Genomic DNA, 25,735 nt, shown 5'->3' with positions numbered 1-25,735 from the left:
CCCAAATGTCGCAGTCTCGCAAAAAAATCGCAGATCGCCGCCATTACGCATTAAAAAAAAAAACAACAAAAATGACAAAAATCGTTCCCTTTGTTAGTAAACGCGATAACTTTTGCGCAAACCAATCAAAATACGCTTTTTGCGATTTTTTTTTTTTTTTTTTTTTTTTTTTTTACCATTTTTTTTACCAAACATATGTAGCATAAAACAAATTGGCCGAAAATGTTAAAAAATTTTGATTTTTACATTTTTTTTTTGGGGGAATTTCATATAAAAAAATGTGAAAAATATTGCTATTTTTGCAAAATTGATGCTCGTTTTTTTGTTTATAGCGCATGATCAAAAAATCGCACAGGTGATCAAATACCACCAAAAGAAAGCTCTGTTTGTGGAAAAAAAAAAGGACGTCAAATTCGTTTAGGTACAGCGTCGCACGACCACGCAATTGTCCGTTAAAGTCACGCAGTGCCGAATCGCAAAATACCCCCTGGTCAGGAAGGGGGTAAAATCTTCCAGGGCTTAAGTGGTTAAAATCGCCCTGAAGTCGCCAAAAGTAGTGCAGAAACTACTTATGGGAATCGGTGCAGCGCCGCAAAGTCAGGGTTGCACCAATTCGGACAGTAACGCTGCCGGCAATAGGCTCTGATTTGGCATGCAATTTGACATGTCAAACCGCATATTAATGTTCCATAACAACACCCCACACCTAAATCTTATCGCATTGGTGTTTTTTTTTTTTTTTTGCTAAAAACATCAGAAAACTCTGAAAAACGCCAAAATGCAAGAAAGCTGAAAAACTCACTACAAAGCTTCTGACATTTGTATAACGTCCAGTGTGCATGAGGCCTGAAGGTTGCCACTCTAACTAACAAAAGTTGTTTTATACTAACTTCCTTATAATAACATGGTGTATTATGGAGCCACTAACTTCCTTATAACAACATGGTGTATTATGGAGCCCATTCATAGCAGTAAGCAGGCTCAGCATTGGGAGGTCTGCACAGGTGAGGAATCTGTATAGCAGTCACTCCTACAGATAATGTGGCATTGATATGTGAACCACAAGAGTGGCTGAACAGAATAACACATATTTCAGTAGGTAAAAAAAAAATCATATTTCTACATTTCAACTGCGTGTTTATTTGTATAGCTGCTGTCCTGATGTAATAGAATATTCATATAGGTTACATAGAGATGACAGAAAAGGAAACGCCTGCGTACAGATTTCTGATTTGCCTTTGGATGCTTCTCTGGCTTTGTGGTAACCTAGCCAAATTTAGATCACTCGGCATCCAGAAAAGTGCATATGAAGGCCATACACCCTGACAGATCATTTTCCTTCTGTGCATTGGTTACCACATCAATGTCGGCCATATATCTATTGTCCGTAGATGCTTTTACCAAGCATGAGGTGGGTAAGTAGAACCAAAGGCAGATTATTATTTTTTTCTAAGTTCTGGATAGAGTGGAGAAGGATTAGCAGTGATGGCGAACCTTGGCACCCCAGATGTTTTGGAACTACATTTCCCATGATGCTCGTGCATTCTGCAGTGTAATTGAGCATCATGGGAAATGTAGTTCCAAAACATCTGGGGTGCCAAGGTTCGCTATCACTGGATTAGAGCATCGATCGGATTTTTATTGCTGTCTGCACCCTGTTTAGTAAGATTCACCTTATTTGTCTTTTTTAAGTTATCATTGAAAGTGAAAGTTAAAAAGATTCAAAATTTTGGGTTGTCCCCAGAAAACTAATTGTGGTAACTTGGGAGCTCCAAGGAATTCCCTTAATTTGCAGAGATTTCCTCTCAATTTCTGTTTGGCTATTGGACAGGAAGTGAAGGGAAATCTCCACAATGGGACATGGATAAAATGCCCCTGATGATGTCAGTTATGACGAAACCCGTTGGGAGGAGTCTAGCCACATGACGCTGGTGTTTTACATTTTTTTTTTTTACCAAAAATATGTAGCAGAATACATATTGACCTAAATTGATGGAAGAAATTAGATTTTTTTTTTTTTTTTTTTACATTTTTTTAATTGGATGTGTTTTATAGCAGAAAGTAAAAAATATTGCTTTATTTTCAAAATTGTTGCTCTTTGTTTTGTTTATAGCACAAAAAAATAAAAACAGCACATACCACTAAGCGCCGGTTCACACTGGCGCGACGCTACTTTCAGGGGCGACCTCCGAGATCGCGGTGCGAGCAGCGCGCCGCGACCTCGGAGCGGCCGCCACAGACTTCATAACATTGAAGTCTATGGCGGTCGCCTCCTGGTCGCCCCAAAGAAGCTCCGGACCCTTTTTCTAGGTCGGAGCGACTTGTGTCGCTCCTATTAGAACGGGTCCGTAGCTTCCCTATGGGAGGCGACCTGCGGCGGCCTGTGAGGCGACCAGGTCGCCTCACAGGTCGCCCTAGTGTGAACCGGGGCTAAAGCTCTTTGTGGGGGAAAAAAATAACAAACTTTATTTGGGTACAGTAATGCAGTGCCGTATCGCAAAAAATAGTCTGGTCATGAAGGGGGGGGGGGTAAATCTTCCGGAGGGCAAGTGGGTAATCTATCAATATACATGTGTTATGTTGGGTTAAGTTGCTGGAAGCCCAATAGTGGTAGCCTTTGGCATATGAGATGTTTCCCATAATTTGTCAGTGGTGGCTCCCTATATTGGGAAAGGTTCCCTTGATGAAAATTGAAGTAATGATCTTTTTCTCCTCAAAACTGATTTCCTGCCCAGGGAAGGGTATTGCCTGCAGCCCCTGATAAAGCCGGTTGCACACTCCGACCAGAGGTGACCGTTTTTTTTTTTTTTCATTCAACCCAAAAAAACCTTTATTGTGTACTAGGCTTAAGTCTCTCTAAATCTGAAGGTGGCCATGTTAGGGATTAGATTGTCACAGGAAGTCAAAATTGACAGTAGTCATGTGACAATCATCGGATGTCAGGAATAAAAAAGACCATCTATGATGTTACCAGGAATCCTGCAGGCTGGAAATGATCATTTATCTTTCTATATATCTCTGCTACATCTAAAATAAAATTAGCTAAAGAACTTGGCTGGTGAAGGCAATGCAAGTGGTACCTACCTATAGAAAAGGTTGTCTGACATGAATAAAGAATTGATATACATTATATTACCAAAAGTATTGGGACCCCTGCCTTTACATGCACATGAACTTTAATGGCCTCCCAGTCGTAGTCCGTAGGGTTCAGTATGGAGTTGGCCCAACCTTTGCAGCTATAACAGCTTCAACTCTTCTGGGAAGGCTGTCCACAAGGTTTAGGAGTGTGTCTATGGGAATGTTTGCCCATTCTTCCAGAAGAGCATTTGTGAAGTCAGGCACTGATGTTGGAAAGAAGGTCTGGCTCGCAGTCTCCGCTCTAATTCATCCCAAAGGTGTTCTATTGGGTTGAGGTCCGTCAAGTTCCTTTACCCCAAACTTGCTCATCCATGTCTTTATGGACCTTGCTTTGTGCATTGGTACGCAGTCATGTTGGAACAGGAAGGAGCCATCCCAAAACTGTTACCACAAAGTTGGAAGCATGAAATTGTCAAAATGTCTTGGCATGCTTACCCCTTTAAGAGTTCCCTTCATTGGATCTAAGGAGCCAAGCCAAAGCCTTGAAAAACAACCCCACACCATAACTCCCCCCCCCCCCCCCTTCACCAAATCTTCCAACGGGGACACTAGTTCTGGGGATTTAAGGAATTAATTTAATCCCTTAATTTGCAGGGATTTCCTTCCACTTCCTGTTTGATAATGGGACAGGAAGTGAAGGGAAATCTCCACAATGGGACACAGATGGTGACATTTTTTTAAATGAAGTTATAACCCTCCCTTGCTCTTTTCAAAATGGAAAAACAAAATTTGCCCATAGTTCTACTTTAATTTCACATGAACTCCAGATACAATGTCAGATATTGTCAGGTCATGGTGGCAGAAAGATTCTGCAAAGAAATGCATATAATGGTCTGTAAAGTACTTCTGTTTGCACCAATTGCCTCCTTCACATGGGGGATAACATGCATACAATGGATTCCAGCAGCAAGAATCAGCAGAGTAAAACAAGCCTTAAATGTCAGTAAACTATTCACACTTGTTAAATTCTTCTTCCATTCTGCTAACTCAGTTTTCATTCCCAGTATGTATGCTTGTATGTGTATTTACATAATGTGTAAATTATGCAAGAATGTTGATCAGATGCAGAATATTTTACCTTGATTTTACTCAGCTGAACACAGCGCAAGATAGCTGAGCACAACACAGCTGTGTGCATGAGCCTATAATATCCACTTCTGGACCAGTGACATACCCATGCCTCGTTAAACTTCAGATGGTTATACCGGGATGATGAGTGCATCTGCAGGCATCAGCCCAGTACCGTTTTTTAGAGCTGGCAGTTGGCTCTCTTGTAAAAGCAATCCTAGGGGCTATATAGCTGCTAGATTGCTTTTTCAAGCAACCGGAGGTGACATCCCTCTCCACGGCTTGCTCTGGCTCTTCCGTCCCACCTGGAGATCTGAACAAAGCCAGAATTGGGTCTTGGCTATGGTAACCCGGGAGGGATAACCTGACATCACATCCGGTTTACTCGGATGTCAACGCCACCATTTAAAAAAAACAAAAGCATTTGATAACACCGATCTTGGTGTGATCAAATGCTTTTATGGAGGGATTTGGGGTCTTTTGGACTCCAGATCGCTCCATAAGGAGTTCTGGTCACATGCCTATTGCTGTCACAAGGATTTTTACATTCCTTGTGACAGCAAAAAAAAAAAAAAAATGAAACGACAAAAATGTAAGTGCTCCCGTCCTCCAGTGCTCACGTGTAAAGGCAAACAGTGATCGTCCCACACAGTGAGTTGTCACTGCCAACGGCTGGTCATGGGCATAAATTCTAGTACCAGACCTCCTCTGTACATCTAAAGTGGTAACCTGTAAAGCTTTTTTATAACCGTCGCCTATGGATAGTAAAGCTTACGTTATTTGGTGCCTTTGCACAAACGTATGCCGTAGCAGAGTTTTAAAGCGGTAGTAAACCGCTTAAAAAAAAAACAAAAAAACCCCTGCAAGACAATAGCATAATGTGCTAGTATGCATTGCATACTAGCACCTTATGAAATGCATTAGAACGAAGCCCCCGCAGTGGCACCCAGTCACCGCTGAGGGAGCTGACATGTTCCCTTTGCATTTCTTCCGGGTTTGCAGGCTCCAGTGCTGTGAGTGGCCGAAGCCGCAATGATGCCAAGCATGCGCGGGGGAACCCTTCGTTTGGGCATGGAGCTCTGAAGTTCCGGCACGGTACGCGGACATTTAGAGCGCATGCGCCGCTGATGTCAGCGGCTGCATGCAGGGTGAATATCTCCTAAACCATGCAGTTTAAGGAGATATTCATTTTACCTACAAGTAAGCTTTATTATAGGCTTACCTGTAGGTAAAAAAATCACCAAGTGGGGTATACAACCACTTTAAAGTGTGACATGTTTGGTATCTATTTACTCAGCGTAACATCATCTTTTATATTTTACAAAAAAGTGGGTGTTTTTTGATTTATTTTTTTGCATTCAAATTCAAAAAAGTGTAGTTTAAAAAACCGCTGCACAAATACTGTGTGACATACAAAATTGCAAAATTCACCACTTTATTTTCTAGGGCCTCTTCTTTAAAAAATATATAATGTGTGTGTAATTCTAAGTAGTTTTCTAGCATAAAATACTGATTGTTACATGTGAACAAAAAGTGTCAGAAAAGGCCTGGTCTAGAAGTGGATATACAATACTGCTGTGTTCAGTCCTGTAAAAACTATACGTTGTATGGATCTGAATTCAGCGTCTTTTCCACTTGCCGACCAGCCGTCGCAGTTATACGGGCACAGGTCGGCAGGTTCCCGCGAATTGCCGTACCTGTACGCCAGCGGGGAAGCCGATTCACGGGGCCGGCGGCAGCGACTGCCACCGGGCACCCGGGATCGCTCCTCTTGAGAGAATGGCGGTCTGCCGTTGTAATCACAGCAGACGGTTGTTCTCTCTGGAATCAATACAGAGCTCCTGTGTTCCTCCAATTTAGGAACACAGGTCTCTGTATTGATTTTAGAAGCCCATCCCCCCACAGTTAGAAAACACCCCCTAGGCTCACACTTAACCCTTTAAACGCCTGTGGGTCAACCCCTTCCGTGCCAGTGTCATTATTCCAGTAACAGTGCTTATTTTTAGCACTGATTACTGTAGTAATGTCACTGGTCCCCTCAAAAATGTCAGTTAGGGGGTCCGATCTGTTCCCTGCAATGTCGCAGTCCCGCTATAAATCGCAGATCGCCGCCATTACTAGTAAAAAATAAATAAATAAAAATGACATAAATCTTTCCCCTGGTTTGTAGCCGCGATAACTTTTGCGCAAACAAATCAAAATAAGCTTATTGGGATTTTGTTTACCAAAAATATGTAGCGGAATACAAATTGGCCTAAAATGATGAACAAATTAGATTTGAGTGGGGGGGGATGTTATATAGCAGAAAGTGGAAAATTTTGTTTTTTTTTTTTTTTTTTATAGCGCAAAAAATAAAAATCACAGAGGTGATCAAATACCACCAAAGAAAGCTCTATTTGTGGGAAAAAAAGGACCTCAATTTTTTTTTGGGTACAGCGTCGCACGACCGCGCAATTGTCCGTTAAAGTAACGCAGTGCCGTATCGCAAAAAATGGCCTGGTCATTAAGGGGGAAAATCCTTCCAGTTCAGAAGTGGTTAATGACCGTGTGCATGAGCCTGAAGAGGTTTTCTGCACAGCATACACCAGAAGTCTCTCCAGGAGTCAGAGCCCCTGAGATCTCACACAAGGTTTGATTCTGTGAATGTCACAATCCGCTCAGCAAGGCTCTTCCGGCCCCATGGAACAGCACTGAGGCCTTGTGATTGTTGGCTTGGAAATAGTGGGGTGGTAGGTAGGAGTGTCACATACCAGGATAGACAGGGTATGTATTTCTCTGGCTGCAAACTGGAGAAGCTGGGAAGTAAACCAATTATTTTCCATAGTAAGCAGTAAGTACAGGTTTTCTTTAGGCTTACTATCTTTTTTTTTTTTTTTTTTTTAAATATAATTATCCCAATTACTGAAGATTAGAATAAGTAAAAAAAAAAATAATTCTAACTATTTACCTTATTTGACGCTATACTTGCATATACAAATGCAACATCGCACTAATATCTTTGCACTAAGTGCATTGTAAATAGTCCCAAGGGAATTGCTGATAAGGAAAACTGTGACTTCCAATTCTTGTGAGCCCAGGTCTCATCTCCAGTCAGTCCATTCTCTGTAAAAGACAAAGGGAAATGGTAAGTTTCAACCAAAATGTAATGCATGCAGTTGTGATGTGAATCTTCAGGCTTTTAAAGGTTAAAACAGGCGTTCAGGAGGCAACCTATCACCTCTGAGCCGTCTGTCAACCTATTCTGAAAAGCGATCCACTGAGGATTGCTTTTTAGAGGGGCAGTAAACCCTACCACTATTGTAAATGAGGCCACACACAGTAATGCTGAAACTGGAAATATTAATAGAATTAGGTTGCATTCACACTTCCGCGTAGCGATTTGGTTGAGCGATTTACATGCAATTTCCCTTCAAGGGATGGCCTATGCGCATTTGTTGCCTGATTGCCGCCCAACGATTGCAGCAGAATCACTTCATGTTTCGAGTGGCATTAAAGACCCAAAAGGGTATGATTAAGCTCTGGTCGGTGGGGCGAAATGCATGAGACTGGGATCAGGAGGAGCTCAAAACAGTTGAAAGTGTTGTTTAGTTTTGACCTCATATTATATAGTTTTTGGTAAATCTAACAGAAAATTGAACATGTATGGCCAGCCTAAGTATTTCTAGATTTCTGATATATTTAGTATTCAATACTTCTGTTACTTAGATCGCAGTCCAAGGACGCTCATACTTCTGTACAGCCAGAGTTGAATTTAATCATGGGGATTTTTGTGTGGTCATTTGACAGCTTAAAGTTGCAGTGCTTGGGCGCCCCCTTGTGCTTACCCTAATTATTGATTTGCCTGAAGTTCTGCTGTAAGAAACGGCAAGCAGGCAGGCTTTTTTTTTTTTTTTTTGCAGAAACGCATGTACTGCAAAAAAAGGCCCCCACCTGCCTGCTCGCTGTCATGCACAGCTCAGCTTAGAGTGGCAGGCTGGTGTCTGAGTGACTGGATCACTAACTCCTGCGCATGCGTAATGTCATTCCATGCAAGTCAATGAAGAGGCCCTAGGACCAACACTCAAAAGAAGATGCTGAAGCTGGCAAAAGACCGCTTCACAGATAACTATTCACCATTTATTTACGTTTTAAGTGTCAGTAGACCGGCAAGCCCACGTTTTTGTCCGGATTCTGTTTCTCTGGATTTGGGTAGTGGGGGAGCCTGCTGTTGCGGGGATATCATGGGGGTCTTGTAACCAACCCCGAGCGAATGTAATATTGTTTACAAGTAGTCTATCTTCTGGTGAAGCTAAACGTGAAACACATTGAAGTTGACCGGGAAAAACACTTTTACACTATATATTAGTGAAAACAATTATTTGATATCATCATATAAGGGTACCTGTAATCCACTTGCTTGATAATTTGGTTATATCATTTGTACTGACAGTGCTTTATTTGTTTTTATCAAATGTTGTATTTTAGTATAGTATTTAATATAATGTTTGTATTATTCAAATAATCACGTTCTCTGTTTAGAGATCTATGGGCAGTATGAGCACTGCGCTGGATCTCTTTGTGCTTTCTTTACGTGTCTCTGGAGCTCCCCCTTCTGGCGGCATGGTCTCATAGCCAGATAGTGATGAGATGTTCTTGTACAGGCATACCCCACTTTTAAGTACACAATGGGACCAGAGCATGTATGTAAAATGAAAATGTACTTAAAGTGAAGCAATACCTTTTTTCACTTCTCAATGCATGTAAATACACTAGCTGCATAGGAAATCTTGGTCAGCTTGACATGGCATTGCTCCCAAACCATGTGACAAGGACACCAAGCTTGGGGAGCATGTTAAGAGGATCCAGGACTATGACATAGTAGATTACCTAGGCAAGCTGGTCAGCCACAAACAGGATATGTTGTAGTCCTGGGTCCCCTCTCTGTGCTTCCTAAGTTTGGTATCCCTGTCACTTATGGTTTGGGAGCAGTGCCATGTCAAGCTGACCAAGATTTCCTATAGACGCCAATGTTAAAAACCGGGAGTAGTGTCATGCCAAGCTGAACAAGCTGTGTCCTTACTCGCCAGTGTACTTAAAGTGAGTGTACTTAAAGCGGGGTATGCCTGTATAGCGTATGGCAGTGATGGCGACTCTTGGCACCCAAGATGTTTTGGAACTACATTTCCCATGATGCTCAAATACACTGTGCATGAGCATCATGGGAAATGTACTTCCAAAACATCTGGGGTGCCAAGATTCGCCATCACTGGCGTATGGTATATCTGTGACTAAGGCTCCGTTCACATCTAGGCGTTTTGGGGCGTTTTTGGGGAGTTTTTCTGCTCTAGGATCAGCTCTCAAAACGCCCAACAAGACAAATCCTATTCATTTCAATGGCCCCTGTTCACATCTGAGCGTTTTGACGCTGTATACAAAACGCCCAACGCTCAAAAAAGTACATGAGCTTCTTTTTGGGCAGATTACAGGCGTTTTCCATTGATATCTATTCAATCAAAAAACGCCTGCACAAAAAACGCTTGTAAAATCGCGGTAAAATCGCGGTAAAAACGCACAAAAACACTACGCTCAGGTGTGAATGTAGCCTAAATCTACTCAGGATTACTTTGTATCTAAATTCAAGTTTTGTACTTTGTTGAATATTTATTATTATTATTCTCTTGTATCTATTCAACTTTCTTGACGATTCCTTATTCTGTGTCACCTTTAAGGCCTCTTTCACACGGGTGTTCCGTATGTCCGTATATCACCCTATCCGTTTATGGGTGATATACGGACATAATGCATGTCAATGGGATTGCGGATGTCAGCGGATGACCATCTGCTGAAATCTGATTTGCGTCCTTTCAGTTCTGTTCCGTTTTTTGGCACGGAACAGAACTCTATTTTTTCTTCCGCTTAAAAAACGGAAAGGACGCAAAATCAGATGTCAGCGGTGTCATCCGCTGACATCCGCAATCCCATAGACATACATTATGTCGCTATATCCTCCGCAAACGGATGGGGTGATATGCGGATATACGGACCGGATGACACAAATGTCATCCGTGTCCGTGAAAAAAAAAAAAAGTGCCGGAGCGGATCGCAATACGGTCCGCTCCGTGTGAAAGAGGCCTAATATGGTTTATTGCACATAGCTCAATCATCCTTTTCTTGTTTACAAATGACCATACTTGGGCTGAGCGCTCGCGTTTTTTTCTTTTATAGGCTATCACTTACGCTAAATTTTTCTAAGAGACAGAACTGTGAAGCAGCAAAGATTTAAAATTGCATATGTCAAAATCCAAGGACAATAATAATATCGCAGTAGGGATCGACCTATTATCAGAGGCCGATATTCACTTTTTATGAATTATCGGCCACAAACTTGCCGATATGACCAATATTGCCCCAAGTGGTTGTACCGGAGTGATGCCTGCAGCTAGAGGCATCACCCCGGTACCAGTGTTTAGAGTCGACGACCGCACGTTTGTCATTACAGGGAGCAGGAGTGGTCACCCCCCCCCCCCCCCCATGCTGCCTTCCCTGGCTCGCCTGGGTCTCCCATCCCACCGGAGACCCGAGTTACCAGCCGGGTCGTCCGCCGGCGGGCCGAAGACCCGATTAAATCCACATTGAGCTCTGATCGGGTCTCCGATGTAAAAACCCAGAAGCAATGCCATGACGTCACTTCGGGTACTGGAGCCTTTAGGGTGCCTAGATTTAAAAAAAAATCACAGCATTCAAAACAGCCAAACTTAGTGTTTTGAATGCTTTTAACTGCAGAGGAGGGGTTTTGGGTTTTTTTGACCCCAGATCCCTCCATAAAGAGAACCTGTCACTGCCTATTACTGTCACAAGGGATATTTACATTCCTTGTGACAGCAATAAAAGTGATCAAAATTTTTTATTTTTTTTTTTTTAAAGGACAGTGAAAAAATAAAAACTTTAAATGTGCAGAATATCGGCCTGAAGGGTAGCAAGAAAATCGGTATGGGCCCTGAAAACACTTTATCGATCGATCCCTATATCGCAGCTCACCATTCTTTGGATATGGTGGCAGAATTTGTTTTCTTTTTACAGGCGAAGTACGTTTTCTGCAAGTAAAGAAAAATACCTGTTAATTATGCAAGAAATCCAGCATGCATGTAACTTTCTGTGTGCTAATCTAATATCAAATGAACTCCAAGCCGGAAGTCGCACACAGATCTTGTCTGATCGCATGCAACTTTATTAACCTGGGCTTAGCACACAACGGCCACATCTAGGGTCGCCCCCTCTACCATTTTACCTAATAATGGACTTGATCAAGAAATCTCTGTAATCAAGCCTGCATTGGGTGAAACGTTAAACCGGTCATAGACGGTTCAGCAGGGACCGGCTGAGATTAGAACCATGTATTGTACCCAGGTTGATCCATCAATCAACTTGGGTACAACCAACCTGATTATTGGCACTAGCAATAATCACCATGTGTTTTCCCGGCTGGGACGCTTTTCTTGTTTACATAGGCATGTGGTTGTGCTGGATGAAGAGCGGGTGCCGGCAGACATTGAGTATGTGGTACCCGTAGATCAGCTCCTGTTGTGTATAATCGGAGCGGGTCACTGGTGCTGCACATGCACGCCCCAGACCTGGAAGTGTCGGATCACGTACTAGATAAGTAATCCAGCGCAGCAGTGCCACCTTGCCGCCGTATAAGGAAGTTATACGGGTGGCAAGTGGCTAGGCTGCTCTCCAGATATGGACTGCAAACATGTCGACATCACTATTTTTTGTATTTGCTGATGCAATATAATGCAGCCACGACATCTAAGAACTGTAAGCTGCAATATATTGGATTTTGGTTCTTGGGTTTAGTTGTCACTAAGTGTCTATTCACACTTGTACGACATGTCATTCGACTTCGGACATTAAAGTCAGATGACAAGTCGTACCCCATGTTTTTTAATGATAACCATTCATATATGTGCGACTTAATGTTGCAGCGACTTCAAAGTACTTTATGCACTACTTTGGCCTGACTTTCGTGCAACTTGAGTGCCATAGAATTTAATTTTGTAACCCTTCAAAAGTTGCATGAAAGTCATACCTGAATGTTTTACATGCAACAGTTGTCCATTATCATTGGTCAATCACACACCATCCAAATTTGCGTCAAAGTTGCACCCCAAAGTCGCGTGATTTTGGAGTCCTACAAGTGTGAATGGAGCTGTAGGCTCTTGTATGACACCAAAGTCGTGCGGCCGATGTTAATGGACAACTGATGCAGGTAAAAAATGTAGGTACGACTTTCATGAAATATTGAAGTCTTTGGCCCTTAAGTTGCGCGAAAGTCAGACCAAAGTAGTGCATGAACTACTTTGAAATCGCTGCAAATTTAGGTCGCACATATATGAATTGAAAAACATGGGGTACGACTTGTCATCCGACTTTAATGTCCAAAGTCGCATGACAGTCGTACATGTGTAAATGGAAACTAAATTTGGAGGATACACTTTATTTTAAATATTGTAAAGTGACTTTTACTGCAAGTTGCAGGCATTTCAAGGACCTGCCATCACCCTGGATCCTGGAGCCTGGATGGGTCAATACGAATCAGCATGGGGCGGAACATTGAGCCCGGTTCACAATGATACGGTGCGGAATTTGCAGTGAATTTTGTATGGATTCCTCACCTCATGCAAATCGCACCCCATTAATGCAAATCAATGCAGTTGTGTATGTTAACGACACCCCAAAATCGGTTTGAAAAACACAGTGCGATTTGCAGAATTGAATTGCATGGGTCTGAACACCTATGCAATCCGATTCTGGTGTAGCCGAAAAAAAAAAAAGGGTCCTGCATGTTTTTGGGGAAAACTTTGTTCGATTTGAACCATACAGAATAAAGGCTCAAATCGCACTGCTGAAGATTTGCATGTTATTTGAACAGGAATGCGATGCGATTCCTGTACCCATTCATATGGGGAGTGGGGGTCAGGATCTGGGGGCCCCCTTGGTAAAGGATGCTTCCAGATTCCAATAAGCCCCCCCGTCCGCAGACCCCGACAACCACAGCCCAGGGTTATCGGGAAGAGGCCCTTTTTCCCCATCTACATGGGGACAAGGTGCTTTGGGGTTTGGGCGCAGAGCCCCTCCTGCCCCAAAGCACCCAACCCCCCATGTTGAGGGCATGTGGCCTGGTATGGTTCAGGCTCGCTCACCCCCCCCCCCCACCCCTTTTCCTGACCTGCCGGGCTGCATGCTCGTATAAGGGTCTGGTATAGATTTTGTGGCGGTGGGGAACCCCACGCCGTTATTTTTACATTTTTCTATTTCCAGGCAATGCCGGCATTGTTTTCTTTACATTCATCTGTCAGTGGGGAAGCCTGCTGACAGATGATTACTCATGGTTGTTAAGGACACGGGCGGCCGGCTTTCCGGCCCGCTGCTTAACAACCAGCTATATTTTCAAACACAATTCAAATTGGTCGATCGTTTTTCGACTGATCCGGATTCTAATCCTTCTGAAAAGTTGGAATTCATTAGAAAATTTAATAAATTTAAACAAATTTTAATGAAACGAAACTAAACGAATTCCGAAACCAAACAAAAATGAATTTTATAAGAAAACAAATTTAGTAACATAACAAATCTATCCGAAACTAAACAAAACAAATTTCTCTGTTCTGCACGTGTCTAATGTCTGCAGTGAATTTACCATTGCAGATAGGTGGATCTGTAAATAAAGACACATTTTACTGGCAAACCATCATATCTGACCCAATCTGGTGTGTTCTGGATCTACTGCCCTAAAGTGAGAGAGCAATGGTGGTGGACTGATCTGTTACAAGTTGATTTCCATATTGTACACATGAAGCACAGGCCCCCTGCCCCTCACTGACTGGAGGTTATTCATGGTAAAGTGTCATTTATAAATGATTCAGAACTCTACATTATGGTTGTGACTTGTCGCCGTGATATTATTTTCTAAAGAACCAGAATAATCTGCTACTTGTTTAGGGTAGTAGCACACTTCTCTATAGTCAGGGGTGGGGGGGATCTGCACAAAATTTAGGGGGAGGGGGGTCTAGAGTGCAGGTTGTTGTCAAAGTGAACTAGTTGGGGTCTAGAAGACCCCATTACCTAGTCTCTTTAAGAAACACATTAATTCACCCAATGGATCAGTTGACTGTTAATTGGCATTGTGTGGTTTGGATCCTGTTCAGGTGATCCCATCTATTCATCTATATTGTACTTTCACACTTGTACAACTTTGACCCAAGTTTGTATGGGTGTGACTTGGATGTGAATTGTTGTCCCTCTGCAAAGTCTGACCTACTGTTGTATGTAAAACATTCAGGTACAACTGAAAGTCAGACCAAAGTAGTGCATAAAGTACTTGGAAGTCGCTGCAACTTTAAGTCGCACATATATTAATGGTTGTCATTGGAAAACATGGCGTATGACTTGTCATCTGATTTTGATGTGCAGTGTCATGACAAGTTGCACAAGTGTGAATGGAGTGTCAATGGAATCTGTCAGTCAAGACACAGGTATTTGGGCAGCTATTGCTTCTATTCTAAAGTGCATGTTCCAGGGCTGTCATGCTCCCCCTTGCTTTATTATTTAAGCAGAGTTCCACCCAAAAGTAGAACTTTCGCTCATCTGCTTCCTCCCCCCCTCCGGTGCCACATTTAGAACCTTTCTGGGGGGAGGGGGTACCTGTTTTTGACAGGTACCCTTCCCCAGTTCCAGGAGACAGCGCCACGGCGCCGTCCCTCGGAAGTTTGGCCCCCCTCCTTCTTCCTCCACCGCTGGGCCAATTGGAAAGCACAGCGCGCTTTGCGCATGTGCAGTAGGGATCCAGCTGTGAAGACGAAAGGCTTCACTGCCAGGTTCCCTTACTCTGAATGGTGGTGGCAGCACCCGAGAGCAGAAACAAAAATCGGCTTTGGGTGCCGACATTGCAGGCTCCTTGGACAGATAAGTTCTAAAATTTAAGTATTTGTAGCTGCTGACTTTTAATTTTGTCCTGGGGGGTGGAACTCCTCTTTAAGTGAGTAAACCTAGAGAAAGCATTTGTAAGGGGGCGCCACGGGGCGCCACGGGGCGTTTTATATGTGGGCAGAAATTTGTTACCTCATCTTATCAGTGATATGCTTTGATGAAATTCATTCATCTTGAAGTGCTTGAGTTAGTTTCCCATATCAAAAACGTCCATAGTGACCTTTTATGGATCACGACGAAATGCTCCATAACAACCTTGTCTGTTAATAGAGAACCTCCGTCTCCTATGAATGATCATTCCCCTTTTTCATTATTATTATTATTATACAGAATTTAAATAGTGCCAACAGTTTGCACAGCGCTTTTACAATGTAAAGGGGGACAGAATAATTAAAATACAATACAGAAGGAATAGGAGGGCCCTGCTCATGGAGCTTACAATCTAAAGGAAGGGGGAGGTGGTGCAAAAGGTGATAGCTGCATCACTTTTGGCAGTACCTTTTACATATGAGTCTCAAACATTTTCAGGCATGCTGGATGCGGTCAGCAAATAGCTTAGGTTGTCATTATTTTAGGCTCCGTTCACACTTGTACGACTCCAAAGTCACGGAACTTGGGAGTACATCTTTGATGCAACTTTGGATGGCTACGACTTTGATGCGACTTTGGCTTTGACCACTGATAATGGACAACTGTCGCATGTAAAACATTCAGGTGTGACTTTCATGCAACTTTTGAGGGTTAACCTAGACGTCCATGGCTCTCAAGTTGCATGTAAGTTGGACCAGAGTAGTTCATGAACTACTTTTGAAGTCACTGCGAGTTTGTCACATAGATATGAGCGGTACTCATTGGAAACTATGGGGTGCAACTTGTCATGCAACTTTGGTGTTCAAAGTTGCATGACAAGTTGCACAAGTGTGAATGGAGCCTTATTGTGCTTATTAATTATTAGTCAAACCATAAACTCAGATGCTCAAACAAAACTTGAAACTGTCCCATAGCTTGTATACATCCTGTAATGTAAGTCAGTGTAACTGTTATATCCGTACAGATCAGTATATAGACCCCTTAATTATTGAAAGCTACGTTTACTACAGCCTGCATCCCCTGAAGAACTACTGTTGACAAGATGGCCTTTCATTTCTTGGAGAGCACAATGTACCATACTTGCCATATGGTATAAAAGAGCCTCCAGGTCCTGCCCATAGTTATGTAATTGGTACTCACCGTTTGCACCCATAGACAGGAGTCAGTAGACACGTCCTCTTCACTGATCATGGCGTTCTTCCTTTTTCCTCTTCATTCTCTTTATTATAATTCCACGTGAATTGGTTGGATTTGTTAGGCGGACATAGCAGTATATTTAGACACAGACAGTGTTTATCTGTCAACTCCAAGAGTTCAGAGTCCAGTATCCAGAATCAACTATGACAGGTTGCTCGCTGATTGGCCCAGCCCAGGGGACAGTCCCCTTCTCACCCACCTTGGGGAGGGGACTGGGTGTCAGGACTTGCTTCTCACGCCACTAATCTTGCTGAGCTGTGCACAAATGCAAATCAGGCATTCGCCTTTTGTACCCTGTCTGCCAGTGGGCCAATACCTCCAAGTGCTGCCAGAATGATAATTAATGCAATGCTGTTAATCCCTTTGTGGAAAACCAGGACAAATCCTTCCAGCAGCAGTTAAATTTGCATCAGCGGTAAAAAAGTATTGTGAGGCCCCCTTTTGCTAAGTTCCGTTGTCCTTGTGCCATTTTTAAATCTAAAGTAGAACTCCATTTAAGTGTAAAAGAAAAATATTTGACATTATGGATTAGATACATTTTAAGAATAGGATACCTTTCAATTGGCTGTCCTAATAAAACAGAGGAAGTAAAGTTTATGTGCAACAAATTAGTGAATATCTACAAAATCTTCTGCAAAACCATTCTACGGAGCAGGTGAGTATAACATGTTTATATTAACCACTTCTCGTCCAGTGACGTACTCGTACGTTAGAGCTGCACGATTCTGGATAAAATGAGAATCACAACTTTTTTGCTTAGAATAAAAATTACAATTCTCGGTGTAACATCATTTTTACATTATAAAAAAAAACTATGCTAACTTTGCTGTTTAGTTTTTTTTTTTTTTAATTCATTGTAGTGTATTTTTCCATAAAAAAATTGCTTTTAAAAAGACTGTTGCGCAAATAGAGTGTAAAAAACAATATTGCAACGACCGCCATTTAGTCTCCGCGAAAAAAAAAAAAATATATATGTTTGGGGGTTCTAAGTAATTTTCTAGCAAAAAATACTGATTTTAACTTGTAAGCAACAAATGTCAGAAAAAGGCTTAATCTTTAAGTGGTTAAACTGACCGAATTTGCAGACCGAAATTCATCCCTTTTATTTAAAAGAACCAAATGATATAATATTTCTTTTTATCTCTCAGCGCTTAGCAATGTTGATAAACATTTGCCACCTGCTATTATTTATTTTTTATGTTTTGAGCAGAGAACGGTTCTGCACTTGTTGAATCGTGGAAATGCCGGATTAAGATCGTGAGGGGGGTTGAATCGAAATCGTGATTTTTTTAAACGATTAATCGTTCAGCTCTACCGTATGTCACTGGACTTTGGGTGGTTATACCAGGATGATGCCTGCAGGTGCAAGCAACACCCTGATATAGTGTTTTAATGGCTGTCATTTTTTTTAAAGCAGCTCAATTGCTATTACAGGCAGCGGTAGGTAGGACGCTCCCACCGCCTTCCGTGGCTCTCTCGGGCTCCCTCTCTTGACCCACCGGGAGACCCAAACGGCGCATCCCCTGGCTGGTTGACAGCCAAGCAAATCCGGGATCAACTTTGATTGAATGTTCGTAACAGTAAACTGGAAGTGATCATATAACATCTCTTCCGGTTTACTCAGAAACATTCGGCACAGTTTTTTTAAAAAAACTAAAGCATTCAAAAACATAGATCTTGGTGTTTTGAATGCTTTTTAGTGCAGAGGAGGCATTTGTTGTTTTAGAAGACTCCATATATCTCCATAAAGAGGACCTGTCAAATGCGTCTTGCTGTCACAAGGATGTTTACATTACTCGTGACAGCAAAAAAAGTGATAAAAAATTAAAATTAAAAAATTAAAGCAACAGTGTAAAAATAGAAAATAAAAAAAAATTAAAGTGCCCCTGTGCTCACGCACAAAAGTCCGGCACGCACGCAAGCAAGCAGCGATCATCCCACACAGTGAGGTATCACCACGAATGTTAGATCACGGGCAGTAATTCTAGCACTAGACCTCCTCTGTACATCTAAATTGTAACTTGTAAAGGCTTTTAAAGCATTGCCTCTGCATGGTAAAATGTACGTTGTTAGTCGTTGCACAGGCATGCGCAATTTAAAAGTGTGGAATGTTTGATATTCATTTTCTCGGCGTAACATTATCTCTTATATTTGACAAGAAAAAAAAATGGGTTATGTATTTGTGTTTTTTTTGGGGGTTTTTTTTTTTGCAATAAAATTTTAAAAAGTGTACTCTGAAGTGTACATTGAGCATTTTGATCTGCAGGCCTCCGTTCTGGGGCAATCAGGAGGATCAGAGTTGTGTGCAGGACTCAAACACAGTGCCAGCTTTGAGTTCCTTAGGTATCTTTTAGAGTTTATACTCATGGCATTAATGCGTTTTTGAGCTTGCTGGGGGAATCCTGTCTGATGTACTTCTTCTTTTTTGCATTCATCAAACATGAGACTCTTGCTCAAAGTACAAAAATCAAATAAAATGAATTGCCACAGTGACCCTAACATTACATTTGAAAATGAATATAACCATATTTTAAATTTTCTTTCCTAGGCTTTTGGCAGACAGCTGGTATCTGCACAGCGCAGTTGGTCTATTATCACACGGAGAGCAGCAAGCACAACATTTAAGGTGAGCAACTCCGGTCCACACAGGATATTGTCCTGACCATGCATTCCAGGAAACACTGGCACGATAAACAAGATAATGACTGAATGTTCAGCCAGTAGATTTTAATCTGAAATGTACATAACTTTCCAAAAGGTCGACTAATGCAAGACTAAGCTCTATATGAGTGCCAAGGCACATCCTCAGGACATTGCTTAATCCCCTGAGGACGTGCCTTTGCACAAAACACGTTTGGGGTGGAGCTACGTGCTGACATCACACTTCTGCTTCTGGTTTTCGGATCCGGTGGCCATTGCCTTTGGTGATTCCTGTTGTGGCCTGGAAACGTCATAACACTGGCAGAGCTGAGCTACTATTTGTGTATATTCATTGCTTGCTACATCCATTGTGCAGCTTAAAGGTTGATGAGTGCATAGCAGGGATGAGCTTGGGCGTGCTCGAGTTTGTACGTGCCTGATCCCGCCAGGAAGCCAACACTGCACTCCACTAGTCACAGACAGTGAGACATTTCCCGATCTGTGCAGCTGCGGATCAGGAAATGTCTCAGTGCCTGTGATTAGCAGAGTGCAGTGTCGGCTTCCTGGCGGAAACGGCACGTACAAACTCGAACCCGTCCAGCTCATCCCTGGTGCACAGTGGTGCTGGTTGTGGACCCTCCTGGTGCTGCATAATCCCTGGGTGGTGGAATACAAGAACCATGACACAATTGTTGTTGTAATCAGTATGTAATCAAAGGAAACCGCAAACACGAGCAAAACTGAGTAGTAACCGAATCTCAGACCCACGGATACTCGGGGTCCCCTATGGAGGAGGCGGGGCCAGAGGGCCGGGGCAGGGGGTACCACAATTGTGCCCCCCCCCATACCCCCAGGGGAATCCAGTCTAGTACATTGCCCATAAAACATTAAGTAATGGAACAGCCCCCCCGCCACCAAAGTAAGCCCCTGGAATCTAATTCTATAGAGACCTGGCCCCAAGCCACGGATCCCATATCTTCCCAAACTTCTGAGGGCATTGACGTCCCATATAGGTCAGTTTATATAATGGAAGGGCTGATTCCACCAACGCACGCCACTGGGCGATCGTGGGGGAAGCAGACCCCCTCCAGTTTCGCAAGAGAGCCTTCCTGGCATAAAAAGACAAATAAAACAGTAACAGTTTCAGGTATTTAGCCTGCGTTGCCAAGCCACCCATGCCCAAAAGAAGTATCCTAGGGTCCAGGGGCACCTGTATGGCTGACGCTATACTCATCTCATCCACCACCTCCCTCCAGTACTCCTGAATTCTCGGACACTCCCAGACAACATGAAAGAAGGTCCCAACCGCCTGCTGACACTTATGACATATCTCCGAATACGAAGGATAGATCCTGGCCAAACGCTGTATAGTATAATGCGCTCTATGCAAAAATTTTAGCTGGATAAACCTATGTCTGGCTGAGATCATTGTGGGTAGGTATTGTTGAATCCCAGGATCCCAGTCCTCCTCAAGAAGAGTAGGAACATCCTGCCGCCAGCGCCCGAACTGGGAGGGATCCCCATCTGACTGACCAAACGTAAGACGGAGATAGATAGAAGACAGAATCTTGTCCGCATTACGCGTGGTCAGAAACCTTACCACTCTATGAGGAGCAATTACCACCGCAGCCGCAAATTGCGCCTGCACCACGTGTCTTAGCTGTAGGTACCTAAATAACATCCGAGACGGAACCCGGAATTTCTCCTGCAGCTCGGGAAGGGGTAGCAAAGAGCCCGCAGGCATGATGTGCTGTAACTTAGTCATCCCATGTCCAGCCCAGATGCTTGGATCCGGGATAGACCTAAGGTGAGACAAGTTCGGGTTCCCACATAGCGGAGTGTGGGGTGAGACAGTCCCCGCCTCCCCCGTGGCCACCAGCATTTGCTCCCACACCCTCTCCACCGTACGCATGGATGGCGTTGCCTGAACCGCAGCTCTATGTCCCCTATAAACTAGGTTACACAGGGCCGCATAGGAGCCCAGAATAGCCGCCTCTAGGGTGACTGCCGGGTTGGATCGGGGCTGGGCAAACCACCACCTAACTGTAACCAGAACTGCTGCCCAGTAATACTTTTTAAAGCATGGCAACGCCAAGCCCCCCAAAGAAAGTGGCAACTGCAGTTTCCATCTGGCTATGCGTGGGATCGCCCCCGCCCAGGGGAGCCTGATCTTTAGTTAGGCCTGCTCTCTGTGCTCAGTGTGTATTCATCTGGTCTGAGGGAGTGTCCCCACTGTGTCCAATAGGGAGGCCTGTTGGACATTGGACAGTGGAGGAAACCTGACCAATGATACACAAGCTTTTGTAACTGTCCCAGTGGGTTGGCACCTGGAGAGGTGCATCATGGGATTGGTGATAAAAGCGGGGAGCGCATGAGGCATAGTGTCTTTTGGCGGGAGCAAAGTCCCAGGAGGAGGTGGACGGCTGTCTCTCCTCCTGTAGGTGTGAGGAAGGTGGTTCAGGCGGTCGGCCTAGGGAACCAGGTGTGTGGAGCTGAGCTGCAGAGGATCCAGAGCGCTGACAATTGGAGCTGCTGGCAGAGACTTTTGGGACAAACCGTATCGTGAGTACCAGGAGTTTTGCCTAAAGGTCTGCCTGAGAGAGGGGACCACTCCGGAGAAGTCAGGGGGATCAAGGAGCCAGCTCACACAGGAAGTTTATCAGTGAAGGGGGTGCCGTGTAGTTGACTCTAAAGAATAGGAACAAAGGGGGTGCCAGGAAGGGCCCTGAAGTTGTTCAGCAATACAGTACAGATTACCTCAGAAAGCTCATTCACTTATACTTCACAGCTAAGGGCAAAGTGAAGCAGCAGCCTAGCTGTGACTAGCGTTACTCAGCATTTTCAAGTTGTCCTAGCCAATTGTGCATAGTGTATAAAGTTGGAGTATCCCACTCATTCCCTTCTCCAATCCAAGTTCCAAATAAAAACACAAAAACCAAAGCTACCGGACTGTTTCCTGACTGAGCTAAAACACTTGGGAAATGTCAAACTGTCATGTTGTTGCTAATGGTAACCCAGGGGAACCCGTAATCAGCAGCTCCCAAGGGAGTAGTGCTACAAATGTATACACATTTTCCCCTGTTTTGTCTCTTTAAGCACACTACAAATACAAAATAATACTTGTTGATCCCCCAGAAATCCAGTGTGCTCCCAAGGTGCTGTTTGAGCTGACAACACAGTGCCCTGCTGCATTGAAATTCCAAACAGTGTTCTCAGGCCTGCCCAGTTAGTCCCTTGGACTACATATGCATATGTGAGGTGATGAGGATGAAAAGAGGGGGAGGTGTTCAGTATTCTAATACAGAACACTTCCCCCACTCCTCATCTGAAGTTCCAGCAGTGTTTTCAGCCTTGCCCAGTTCTATATAGGCAGGGCTGGGGACACTGATTGAGATTTCAGTACAGCAGAGGCACTATGTTGTCAGCTCATCCAGGAAGTGAAAAGTACACTGGGTTTCTGGTAGATCAGCAGGTACTTGCAGTATTTTGTAAGATACAAAACACAGGCAAATTAGTACTGCATATATTTTTTAATTTGCCCTATCATACACTTACAATATAGAGCTAGAGTAGGGATAAGGAGTTAGGAGTAGGTGAAGGGTTAATTCTAAAATGTAGCACCTATCGAAACACCTAAGTGCCGGTTCACACTAATCCGACTTGTCAGGCGACTTGGTCGCCTGACAAGTCGTGCTCCATTCTGCAATTGGAACCGTTCTAATAGGAGCAACTCAAGTCGATTTGACTTAGAAAAAGGTTCCTGCACTACTTTTGGGCGAAGACGGAGCGACTTGCATTGACTTCCATTATGTGAAGTCGGTGCAGGCCACACCGAAGTCGCGGTGCACGGCGACTTCATTAAGTCGCCCCGAAGTCTTGTCGCCATAGTGTGAACCGACACTAACCAAAATTGTAATATTTTAACAATCCTTAGATGTCACGGCAGCATTCGTTTTCTGTTTTGAGTTTTTTTTCCCTTTATTTTCACCAGGTGATCTGGCCAGTAACACACTTCTGTCTTAATTTAAGGGCTAAGCCTGCCATACATGAATCAAAATTTAGCCAGTTCAGCAGGGACTGATCCATGTATGGGCAGGCTGATTGTACCCAAGTTGATCAATTGGTCAGCTTGGGTTCAACCAGCATGTCAGATTTTTCTTCATACTGGTAATGCCAGTGGCTGTAGCTGCTAGCAGTAACCATTGTATTCTATCGTCTGGAAATGCAGTCTGCGCCCTGCAGCGGCAGGCATTCCCCAGCAACACTGACTGCGTTGCTGGGGGAATCGAGTGATTTCCTTTCCTTCCACCTGCGGTTAAAGGAAAGAAAATTGCGTAATCTGTGGCCAGCCTAAGAGATAGATAAGAGGTAAGAGATATTTATGTCAAGCTATACTTTGAACAGTGGCGACGGACATATACATATGCCTAGTCTCATCATATTTTCTGGTCCCCGAGTATGTTTGCAGTATATATACTAAAACAGTCAGTTCCATTTCCTGACCCAGCACACTGCAAAAATGATGTTCGGGGGCCAGAGGTGTAACAAGAGCCAGAGGGTTTCTGCAGATCTCTCTTCAATTTGGGAATCAGTTACATTTATAGGCCATGAATCATGTTGTTCGGTGTCAGTATGGCTCTTAAATGAAGACCGTTGTAGTTTTGGCCATATTGGCTTCCTGGATCCAGAGCTGAATTCTTCTTTTTTCAATCAGCCTGGCACATATGTGGCTATTTTTTTTTTATTTACACTATCCTGGCCATGTGACTGTACATTACCATAATACCATAGTATGCCCTAGATTGGTGGACTCTTCAGAATCAACGTCCTTGTTGTTTTTCCTACCCACAGGCTTCAGACCTGCAAATAGATTTGAACAAACACCCCAAAGAGAAACCTCATGTTTCGACCTTGGTATTCGGGAAGACTTTTACTGATCATATGCTTACAATCGAATGGACCAATGACAAGGGTTGGGGCAAGCCACACGTTAAACCATTTCAGAACCTTTCCCTGCACCCTGCCAGTTCTGCTCTGCACTACTCTGTAGAGGTAAGTCCCTTTAACTGAGGGAAAAAGTCATTTTGATTTTGAAGTGTTATAATGTGTGTGCGTATATACTGGAAATATAGTTACGGTAATGCAAGTTTTAACACATCATAATGCACCAATTTAATTGGGCTCTTTAAAACAATAAAAGGGGCATAATTTATGTAGCCTGACTGCTTTACATTAATAAATTAGGAGGGTTGAGTTGGATTTTAATTTGCATATTAAAGCACAGCTACTTGCTTGCAATACACTGCTTCTGCAGCTGGTGCTCATAGGTTTGTGGAGGATTTTGCTAATTATTTATAAGTATCTAAAGCTGGTCATGGAATAAACATTCGTACAAATTTTCATCAGTAAATTCGATAACTTGATGAATGTTGTTTGAAAGTATCTCAAAATGGTTTGGTTTGCATTTAAAGTGATTGTAAAGTCACAGATTTTTCTTTTAAAATAGCAAACATGTTATACTTACCTGCTCTGTGCAGTGGTTTTTGCACAGAGCAGCTCGGATCCTCCTCTTCTAGGGTTCCCCATTGACACTCTGGGCTCCCCCACACTGAGTGCCCCACACGGCTTGCTATGCGGGAACTTGTGCATGGCGCTCTAAAGGTCTGGCATATCATGCATGCGCAGGAATGAGGTCATCTGGCCACTCACGGCTCCGGAGCCCACGAACCCAGAAGAAACGCCGGGGGAACATGTCAGCTCCCTCAGCGGGGACCAGGCGCCACTGCAGGGGCTTCATTTAAGGTAAGGATTTCATAATGTGCTAGTATGCGATGCATACTTGCACATTATACCATTGTCTTGCAGGGGTTTTTTTTGGGGGGTATACAACTGCTTTAACATTCAATTTTGGGAATGAATGGACTTTCCCAAACAAATCCACATTCCCTGTTTGAAATTTGTTCATTTGAGAAACATTTTACATACCGTTCCTATGTCTTTTCTCTTCTTCTTTGAGGTCAAAAGCAAACAACCAATTTGACACTACTAACCAATAAAAAATCGAATGCAAATTCTTAAAATTAAAAATGTCTACTGAAATTCTACTAGTGTCTGGTCAGTTTAAGGCTGGCTTACTAAATTTTCTTAAAGAAACTATGCCATTGCAAGAAAACATGCCTGCAGCAGCTTCCGGAGCCTTGCCGTTATGAGAAAATTCTGGGCTGTTCTGGCAGGTAAATATCCAACAGGTAGTGTCAGTGTGTGCCACAACCTACAACACCTACATATTCCTTCTGACCCAGCACAGTGAAGGAATGCCTCACTACCAAAAGAAAAAAACTATCAGGTGCGCTGATCAACAGTTTAGTATAGCCCTCGAGCTGGCTAATGATGATAATTAGACAAGTCACAGGGGCTTTCCACCCGGCAGACTCTGTTTTTGCTCAGCGGGGACCGATCCCCGATGAACAGACGGATGACAGGTCCGTCTCTGCTTACTTTGCAGAGACGGAGCTGTCGGATCCCCGCTCCCCTCTATGGGAGATCGGATGAAAACAGACCGCCTGTCCGTTTTCATCTGATCCGATCCTCCAGACGGATGGAAAATAGGGTTTCCATCCGTCTGGATTTCACG

The 25,735-nt window shown here is 43.4% G+C and overlaps 1 protein-coding gene and 1 long non-coding RNA gene across 3 annotated transcripts in view; one reads left to right on the top strand and one right to left on the bottom strand.

Moving 5' to 3' along the window:
* The window catches only part of LOC309568642 (branched-chain-amino-acid aminotransferase, mitochondrial-like), a 67,927-nt gene that overhangs the window by 17,586 nt on the left and 24,606 nt on the right, over positions 1–25,735 (top strand). For both annotated transcript variants that reach the window (XM_082274371.1, XM_082274372.1), the window contains exons 2-3: positions 19,010–19,087; positions 23,953–24,153. In XM_082274371.1, the coding sequence (XP_082130497.1) occupies positions 19,010–19,087; positions 23,953–24,153 (279 nt within the window). The remainder of the gene's footprint in view (positions 1–19,009; positions 19,088–23,952; positions 24,154–25,735) is intronic.
* On the bottom strand, positions 3,064–16,894 carry LOC309568646. Its single transcript, XR_014226047.1, has 3 exons — positions 16,405–16,894; positions 7,154–7,308; positions 3,064–3,084 (listed from the first exon to the last, which is right to left on the bottom strand). It is a non-coding gene; the product is annotated as an uncharacterized lncRNA (long non-coding RNA).

Source organism: Pelophylax lessonae (genome assembly GCF_965119305.1).
Source record: "Pelophylax lessonae genome assembly, chromosome: 12".
NCBI lineage: Eukaryota > Metazoa > Chordata > Amphibia > Anura > Ranidae > Pelophylax > Pelophylax lessonae.
This window is presented reverse-complemented; position numbering and strand designations above follow the sequence as displayed.